At 48.4% G+C, this 10,045-nt stretch overlaps 1 protein-coding gene across 1 annotated transcript; it reads left to right on the plus strand.

Annotated features, from left to right (window-relative positions):
• Positions 1–935: 935 nt before the first annotated feature.
• Positions 936–10,028, plus strand: qtrt2 (queuine tRNA-ribosyltransferase accessory subunit 2; the record flags this gene model as incomplete). Its single annotated transcript, XM_084443478.1, has 9 exons — positions 936–968; positions 1,375–1,578; positions 1,672–1,727; positions 3,165–3,241; positions 4,606–4,815; positions 5,481–5,680; positions 8,407–8,558; positions 8,891–9,065; positions 9,980–10,028. Exons 2-9 carry the CDS (start codon positions 1,379–1,381, stop codon positions 10,026–10,028), a joined length of 1,119 nt encoding a protein of 372 aa, XP_084299604.1. The 5' UTR covers positions 936–968; positions 1,375–1,378.
• Between the last annotated feature and the right edge of the window lie 17 nt (positions 10,029–10,045).

Genomic DNA, 10,045 nt, shown 5'->3' on the forward strand with positions numbered 1-10,045 from the left:
GTTCATTCAGTTCTATTAATACGTCCATGGTTCTCCCAGACCACAGTGCTCTGAATTTCCAAACGAAGCACTCCAGCGCTCCCAGCACATTTACAAATGCACCCCTAATCAACCGACTGATAGATAAGATGTATCTTCTTAGCTGCCATGGGTGCAACACTTGAGTAACACTCGTGTTCAACACACCACTCTTTACGTTTCAATAGATGTTTTGCAACGTTTTGTCAGGGCTGAACACACCCCAGTTTGCTGACTACAGCAGCAGTAACATGCGTTTAATGAGACAAACGTTTGTTCTCTCCTCCCCCTGTTTGTTTGTTCTCTCCTCCCCCTGTTTGCTACAGGAGCATTAACCTTTGTAAAGGGCACTCACTGTCTCTGCAGACGAACATTTTTTTAAAAGGTTTTCAACATTTGATTAAAAGACATATTATTTCTTTAAAGGGAATTTCTCTAGTGGGTTGTTTGCTAAACTTACTTATGGTAGGTTTAAATAAATTGTTCAACAGCCACAGTTAAAACCCAATGAAAGTTGGTCACAAATGTTTTATTTTCTGGGCTGTGTTCAGCCCCAACAAAACGTTGCAAACCGGTTATTGAAACAGAAACGGTGATGCGTTGAACACTTATGCAAGCGTTGAGCAGATAGGGCGAAGTTTATTTATCAGTCTGCTGATTGGGTAACACTTCTGACACTCCCACCAAATGAGAAAAAACTACTTCAAAGCCTGTTGCACACCTTTTCACTTTCGAGGAAACATGCTGTTCAAGCCTGAAACCGCAGCAAAACAGTGCAGAATGTTTTGAGATTGAAGTCACCCCTGATTTTTAAAATCACGAATGACGTCATCACGCAATGACATCACTACGTCATTTAGCAACATTTAGCAACAAATGGACCAGCGTGTAGGAACTTCACCTTAAGTTGGCAACACTGGAGCTGCACTGAATCGCTGCTTCTTCTGCTGGTAGGTCCCTAAATAATGCATGTTTAAAAAGATACATTGTAGCGTCATCTTGCTGGCTTTCTTTGCACATACTTGATCAGCAAATGTTAGGTAGCTAACATAAGCTATTTTAGCTAGGCTATATAGTTCACTGCAACTCATGCTGCAACAACGCTACTAGCTTGCTAGAAACTACTGAGCCTCAGTCCTAACGTGAGATATTACTACTGTGAACTGACCAGAGGGGGATTCAGGACTGGTGAAGATCCATATATTAATAGTTAGGGCTAAACGACAATGTCTTCTTATCATCCATCTGCCTTCCTTCGCAACGGATGACCCGAGCATTCATTGAAAATCAAGGCTAAAGTTAGAGACCTGATTCGGGGCTCAGTGATGAAGATCATCCCAGTCTCTGGTCTCCCAGCAGGATGAAGCTGGAGCTGCTCCGTGTGGTGCAGGGGTGTCGGCTGGGGGTCCTGACGGAGCTGGGCAGGGCGGGGCAGCAGTCCCTGGAGGTCCCGGGCTGTCTGCTGTACACCCGCTGTGGCACCGTCCCCCATCTGACTCAGGACACGCTGCACACCCTCAGCCATCTCCCCGCGCTCACCCAGGTCACCTTGTCTACACTGTGAGTGTGAGAGACCAACACACACACACACACACACTACTCTCTCTGTTTACAGGGCCTCCTCTCTCACGTTTCTCTTTGTTTGACCTCCAGAGCAGAACACCAGGAGGTTCTTGAGGAGTTCAAGCAGGGAGTGAGGAGGTTTGCAGGTAGGTGCTCTGAACATCTGTCCTCCTTCCATCCTCTTCTCTCTTCTGTCTCTCTTGTTGTTGTGAACCTGTATCTTACACCTCTGACCACACTGCATAAGAAAGGCCCAAGTCTTATCGTTTTATATGGGAGGGGGTGATTCTTGTTTTCTCACCTTTGATCTCCTCCCACAGCTGGACTGTGATGAGACCACTCTACCTCTCTTTCCTGTGATGAGACCACTCTACCTCTCTTTCCTGTGATGAGACCACTCTACCTCTCTTTACTGTGATAAGACCACTCTACCTCTCTTTCTGTGATAAGACCACTCTACCTCTCTTTACTGTGATAAGACCACTCTACCTCTCTTTACTGTGATGAGACCACTCTACCTCTCTTTACTGTGATAAGACCACTCTACCTCTCTTTACTGTGATAAGACCACTCTACCTCTCTTTACTGTGATGAGACCACTCTACCTCTCTTTCCTGTGATAAGACCACTCTACCTCTCTTTACTGTGATGAGACCACTCTACCTCTCTTTCCTGTGATAAGACCACTCTACCTCTCTTTCCTGTGATGAGACCACTCTACCTCTCTTTCTGTGATGAGACCACTCTACCTCTCTTTCTGTGATGAGACCACTCTACCTCTCTTTCCTGTGATAAGACCACTCTACCTCTCTTTTTGTGATGAGACCACTCTACCTCTCTTTCTGTGATGAGACCACTCTACCTCTCTTTACTGTGATAAGACCACTCTACCTCTCTTTCTGTGATGAGACCACTCTACCTCTCTTTACTGTGATAAGACCACTCTACCTCTCTTTCTGTGATGAGACCACTCTACCTCTCTTTCCTGTGATAAGACCACTCTACCTCTCTTTCCTGTGATAAGACCACTCTACCTCTCTTTACTGGCTCAGCTTCACACTGTAATCAACATCATCAACTGTCTGACATAACCAACTTCTCTGTGTCCAGTCTCTGCTGCTGTAGACCTGGGGAGGTTCTGCTGTAGACCTGGGGAGGTTCTGCTGTAGACCTGGGGAGGTTCTGCTGTCGACCTGGGGAGGTTCTGCTGTAGACCTGGGGAGGTTCTGCTGTAGACCTGGGGGGGTTCTGCTGTAGACCTGGGGAGGTTCTGCTGTCGACCTGGGGAGGTTCTGCTGTCGACCTGGGGAGGTTCTGCTGTAGACCTGGGGAGGTTCTTCTGTAGACCTGGGGAGGTTCTTCTGTAGACCTGGGGAGGTTCTGCTGTAGACCTGGGGAGGTTCTTCTGTAGACCTGGGGAGGTTCTTCTGTCGACCTGGGGAGGTTCTGCTGTAGACCTGGGGAGGTTCTGCTGTAGACCTGGGGAGGTTCTGCTGTAGACCTGGGGAGGTTCTGCTGTAGACCTGGGGAGGTTCTGTGTGAGGATGTATGCAGACAGTCCTGTGCTGGTGTTTCCTCTGCAGGTCTTCATGACACGGTGCTGTACTGCTCTCTCCATGACCCAGCGACCCCCAGCCCCTTAGGTCACACTACCAACAAGGTCAGAGGTCATGTTTGGGTTCTGCTTATTCATCCCATGTCCAGTTTCTCTCTGGATGACTGTGGACATGCTTTCCATGTCAGAGCGTCCAAGTCTGCTCTTCATACATATTTTCACTCGTTTATCAATAGAATGTAGAAACTCACAGATCCAAACGCAGAAAGGATGGACGCTGTGTTCATGTGTGATTCATGAAACCTTCGTATCTCGCCAATAACAGCGTACAAATGATCGGTGTTGATAATGTGGCGGATGAAAACATTCGTCATTTAATATCATATACATATCACGCCCTCAGCTACTGTACATATCCTGGCCTTGCCCTTGCAGTTTACGGCATGGAGATGTGGAATACGGCCGACGACTCGTCCAATAACCACTCGTCCAATAACCACTCGTCCAATAACCACTCGTCACTCCATGAAGAGATCCCTGCGGTCCGGAAAACCCTCTCGCATTTTACAATTTAATCCCATAAAATGGCGTCTTTCATTTTACGGGATCAAATTCACACATTCACACATAGCATGCATCTCACCTATCACATTGTCACAGTGTCCTGATGAAGGTCTAACTGAAACATTGCCAAAAATAAAGCAGAGAAAAGTGCATGCAGGATATTGATTGGGGTATATGAGACACAGGCTGCATATTTTAAGTGATGAATATATGGCTACATATATGCTTAAATGCCAGCCAGAATATAGTTTCATGACATTTCTCAGACTTGCGGACAGAAGCTGAGACTTCATTTCATTTCAAACCTTTATTTCAACTCGTTAGACACTGAGGTTTCCCTCATTTGCGGTATCGACGAGCTAACACACAATCACACACAATCATAAACAAAACAATTAAGGGAGAACAATAATAAAGATAACCTAACCCTAACAACAGATCAATGTACAGTGTTACAGAGAATCATTTTAAACAATTGCAGGATGAAGTGCAAAGGCTAAGGGCTATAGATTTAAACTCTGTCATAGTAGGAAGCACCTCAAGCTTTAAAGTCTGTTTGAGTGCGTTCTACGTATCTTGACGTGAGATCGTAGCCTCGTCCAAAATGATAAATGCTGAGCTTTGCATAAATGACCGTTCACCCAGTTTGCGTGGAAATGACCGTTCACCCAGTTTTCTGTCGTACATCCGTTTCATAAATGAGGGCGAATATGAGTGAACTGGCCTTGATAGGGTTAGGGTTAACCCGATGCCGCTGGTACAAACGAGGGAGAGCTGGCGTTAGAAGTGTGTTGATCGATGCCGCTGGTACAAACGAGGGAGAGCTGGCGTTAGAAGTGTGTTGATCGATGCCGCTGGTACAAACGAGGGAGAGCTGGCGTTAGAAGTGTTTGTGTTTGGTGCAGACGGTGTCGGTGTGGGGCAGTGGCGGGCGCATCGAGCTGACGGTGGCCAAGTTCATGGCAATCCAGAAGGCGGTCCAGCCCGACTGGTACCAGAGCATGGCGGACGGCGAGACCTGGCCCAGCAACACCTCCCGCAAGAGGGTCCGCAAGTCCGTGGACCGTACCTTGGTTCACCTGGACCAGTGTCTGCTCCTGCACCACAAAACACAGGTGTTCATCAGGCGCAGGCCGGCGTTCACACAAACACGAGGAAAAGGATATCTGCACACTGGATTATATTTATTTAAATAAAGCATGGGGAGCTATAATCCATATTTATTTGAATAAAGCACGGGGAGCTATAATCCATATTTATTTAATAAAGCACGGGGAGCTATAACCATATTTATTTAATAAAGCACGGGGAGCTATAATCCATATTTATTTGAATAAAGCATGGGGAGCTATAATCCATATTTATTTAATAAAGCACGGGGAGCTATAATCCATATGTATTTGAATAAAGCACGGGGAGCTATAATCCATATGTATTTGAATAAAGCACGGGGAGCTATAATCCAGTGTGTGGATATCCTTCAAGTCTTCTAGATTGGTATTTTTTGATCCTTCACCTGGATGGATAGATGGATAGATAGATAGATAGATAGATAGATAGATAGATAGATAGTGGTCTAAAGTACAGGTTGTTTTGATCCTTCACCTGGATGGATAGATGGATAGATAGATAGATAGATAGTGGCCTAAAGTACAGGTTGTTTTGATCCTTCACCTGGCCTAAAGTACAGGTTGTATCTGCACACAGATATTTAACTTGACCATTCGCACAAACACAAGCATACAGTCCCTGAGCGTCCGTCCACCCGTCTCGTCCCTAGGAGCTGCGTGGCGTGGAGGTGCTGGGGGTGGTGGAGGGGGGGGATGTGCTGGAGGAGAGGGTGCGCTCAGCCAAGGAGACGGCCAAGCGGCCGGTCGGGGGGTTCTGTCTGGACGGCCTTCAAACGGGTTCCATGGACCAGGACCTAAGAACCCAGCTCATCTCTGCAGTGACCAAGGAGCTGCCTGATGACAAACCCAGGTGTGTGTCATGGTTGTGCACCTGCGTTATAATGATCCCCCACCAGTCTACATTCCTCGCTTGCTAACGACCGTTCTCCTACACACAGCTCACACGGTCTGAACAGTGATGTCAAATAGAGCAGTGGTGTAAAATCTCTCCCCATAAACCCTCACACCGGCTGCGCTTCAACGTGCTGCTCTATTTTACACCACTGCTCTATTTTACACCACTGCTCTATTTTACACCACTGTTCTATTTTACACCACTGTTCTATTTTACACCACTGCTCTATTTTACACCACTGTTCTATTTTACACCACTGTTCTATTTTACACCACTGTTCTATTTTACACCACTGTTCTATTTTACACCACTGCTCTATTTTACACCACTGTTCTATTTTACACCACTGTTCTATTTTACACCACTGTTCTATTTTACACCACTGTTCTATTTTACACTACTGCTCTATTTTACACCACTGTTCTATTTTACACCACTGCTCTATTTTACACCACTGTTCTATTTTACACTACTGCTCTATTTTATACCACTGCTCTATTTTACACCACTGCTCTATTTTACACCACTGTTCTATTTTACACTACTGCTCTATTTTACACCACTGCTCTATTTCCGAGGCGTTGCTGCTCTATACTGTAAAATACACAAAACGGACTGTTGTGAATGACCCAACACACACTGACACGCTGGGTAGGAAATACGAGGAAGATGTTAAGAGTGGGTTCAGTGTTCACAGCCTACATGTTCAGGGACTAGGGCTCAGTATAAGGGGACTAGGGCTCAGTATAAGGGGACTAGGGCTCAGTATAAGGGGACTAGGGCTCAGTATAAGGGGACTAGGGCTCAGTATAAGGGGACTAGGGCTCAGTATAAGGGGACTAGGGCTCAGTATAAGGGGACTAGGGCTCAGTATAAGGGGACTAGGGCTCAGTATAAGGGGACTAGGGCTCAGTATAAGGGGACTAGGGCTCAGTATAAGGGGACTAGGGCTCAGTATAAGGGGACTAGGGCTCAGTATAAGGGGACTAGGGCTCAGTATAAGGGGACTAGGGCTCAGTATAAGGGGACTAGGGCTCAGTATAAGGGGACTAGGGCTCAGTATGAGGGGACTAGGGCTCAGTATAGGGACTAGGGCTCAGTATAAGGGGACTAGGGCTCAGTATAAGGGGACTAGGGCTCAGTATAAGGGGACTAGGGCTCAGTATAAGGGGACTAGGGCTCAGTATAAGGGGACTAGGGCTCAGTATAAGGGGACTAGGGCTCAGTATAAGGGGACTAGGGTGCATGTGAGCTGTGTGTACCTGAAAACCCACCTTTTCTCAGTGGCCTTTAATACAGGATGATCTGAGCACCCCAGTCAGTAATGTATGTATTTGTATTTTCTGTTCTTGTCTTATTTGCTATTCATTATATTATATTTAGTTTTTTAGCCCACCGTACAGCACTTTGATCAACCAGAGTTGTTTTTAAATGTGCTTTATAAATAAAGTTTGACTTGACCGACTCTGAGACTGTGGGCGTACGCAGGGAAGGGTCAGATGTTTAGCTGTGACCAGCAGCTCTGTCAGGTCGCTCTGTTGGTGCTGCTGTTGTCCATAACACAGCTGTTACTCATCCACTAGTGAGTCTCACACAGCAGCTCTCTCTTTATCCACTAGTGAGTCTCACACAGCAGCTCTCTCTATATCCACTAGTGAGTCTCACATAGCAGCTCTCTCTATATCCACTAGTGAGTCTCACATAGCAGCTCTCTCTATATCCACTAGTGAGTCTCACACAGCAGCTCTCTCTTTATCCACTAGTGAGTCTCACATAGCAGCTCTCTCTTTATCCACTAGTGAGTCTCACATAGCAGCTCTCTCTTTATCCACTAGTGAGTCTCACACAGCAGCTCTCTCTTTATCCACTAGTGAGTCTCACACAGCAGCTCTCTCTATATCCACTAGTGAGTCTCACATAGCAGCTCTCTCTTTATCCACTAGTGAGTCTCACACAGCAGCTCTCTCTCCATACCTGGTTTACGCTGTGCCAGCGCTGGAGAAAGGTCTGGCTGGACTCATCATTCAGGGATGGGGGGGGGGGGGGGCAGAGCAGTTGTTAGGTAGTGGGGGGGGGGGGGGCAGAGCAGTTGTTAGGTAGTGGGGGGGGGGGGGCAGAGCAGTTGTTAGGTAGTGGGGGGGGGGGGGCAGAGCAGTTGTTAGGTAGTTGTTGTTTCTTATAGTCTGGATTGATTGGGCTGGGATTCAGATCTGTCGCCACTGATTGGGCAGAAATAAACGAATGAAAAGGCTTATTTAAATAAACAAATGAAAAGGCTTATTTCCAAAACCTACATCTGTTGAGTCAGACTACTAATCCATCAATTAGACAAAAGAGAAGATTCAGCAAGATTTAAAATGCTTGTAGCCTACTCTATAGATGTACTTGGCTACAGCTATTGCAAATTTGTGCGTGTTTTGTGTCCTGCCATTTCATGAGCATGCAATTTCAATGTGTGTGTGTGTTTGTGCGTGCGTGCTTGTGTGTGTGCGTGCGTGCTTGTGTGTGCGTGCGTGCTTGTGTGTAGGAGATATGTGTGTTTGTATTGAATGTTTTGGACGCTCCATATATGTACACTGATATTAGTTTTGTCTCTGTGTGTCAGGCTCCTGCAGGGCGTGGGCCGGCCTGACCAGGTGACTGATATTTGTTGTGTGTGTGTGTGTGTGTGTGTGTGTCAGGCTCCTGCAGGGCGTGGGCCGGCCTGACGAGGTGCTGGCGTGCGTACAGGCGGGGGTGGACCTGTTTGAGAGCTTCTTCCCCTTCCAGGCGACGGAGAGAGGCTGCGCCCTGAACTTTAACTTTAACTTTGCCCCGAACCCCAAGCGTGCAGGTACAGCGAAATTCAGTCACAAGTGAAGTGTACTTGGGTTCTGGTAGTATGGATGTGGATATGAGCTGAGTGGTATGGTTCTGGTAGTATGGATGTGGATGTGAGCTGAGTGGTATGGTTCTGGCAGAGTGGTGTGATTGGTGTGTGTCGTGGTGTGACTGGTGTGTGTGTGTCGTGGTGTGACTGGTGTGTGTGTGTCGTGGTGTGACTGGTGTGTGTGTGTCGTGGTGTGACTGGTGTGTGTGTGTCGTGGTGTGACTGGTGTGTGTGTGTCGTGGTGTGACTGGTGTGTGTGTGTCGTGGTGTGATTGTGTGGTGTGATGTTTTGTCAGTGCTGGAGCTGAATGAGGAGCCGGGGTCAGCGGGAGAGCACCCTGAGGAGCCGGGGTCAGAGGGAGAGCACCCTGAGGAGCCGGGGTCAGCGGGAGAGCACCCTGAGAACAGAGACGGTGACCCAGACGACCAAACCAAGATCACACCATTTGAGATCAGTCTGAAAGACAAGAGGTTAGTGTCTCTCTCTCTAAGTACTCAGTGGGCTCATATTAGGAGGTTGTCTGGTCATCCACGTTCATGTGTGTCCCCTCCTACCCCTACCCCTACCCTACCCCTACCCCTACCCTACCCCACCCTACCCTACCCTACCCTACCCTACCCCTACCCTACCCCTAACCCTACCCTACCCTAGCCCTACCCTACCCCGAACCCTAACTTTACCCTACCCCTACCCTACCCCTAACCCTACCCCTACCCTACCCCGAACCCTACCCCTACCCCTACCCTACCCTACCCCTACCCTACCCCTACCCCTACCCTACCCCTACCCCTACCCCTAACCCTCCCCTACCCCACCCCTAACCCTACCCTACCCTACCCCTACCCCTACCCCTAACCCTACCCTACCCTACCCCGAACCCTAACCCTACCCTACCCTACCCCTAACCCTACCCCTACCCCTACCCTACCCTACCCTACCCTACCCTACCCCTACCCCACCCCTAACCCTACCCTACCCCTACCCCTAACCCTACCCTACCCCTACCCTACCCCTACCCTACCCTACCCCTACCCTACCCTACCCCTAACCCTACCCTACCCTACCCCTAACCCTAACCCTACCCTACCCTACCCCTACCCCTACCCCTACCCTACCCCTACCCCTACCCCTAACCCTACCCTACCCTACCCCACCCCTAACCCTACCCTACCCTACCCCTAACCCTACCCTACCCCTACCCTACCCCTACCCTACCCCACCCCTACCCTACCCTACCCTAACCCTACCCTACCCCTAACCCTAACCCTAACCTACCCCTACCCCTACCCCTACCCTACCCTACCCCTACCCCTCCCCCTACCCTACCCTACCCTACCCCTAACCCTCCCATCTCCTCATCCTCTGTCACCCCATGTTTCCCCAGCTCTGTATCCTCATTAGCTCTGCGACCGTGTTTGATCCAAGACCTTTGACCTGCAGGTACAGGGAG

The sequence above is a fragment of the Borostomias antarcticus genome (assembly GCF_949987555.1).
Source record: "Borostomias antarcticus genome assembly, chromosome: 9".
In the NCBI taxonomy this organism is placed as follows: Eukaryota; Metazoa; Chordata; class Actinopteri; order Stomiiformes; family Stomiidae; genus Borostomias; species Borostomias antarcticus.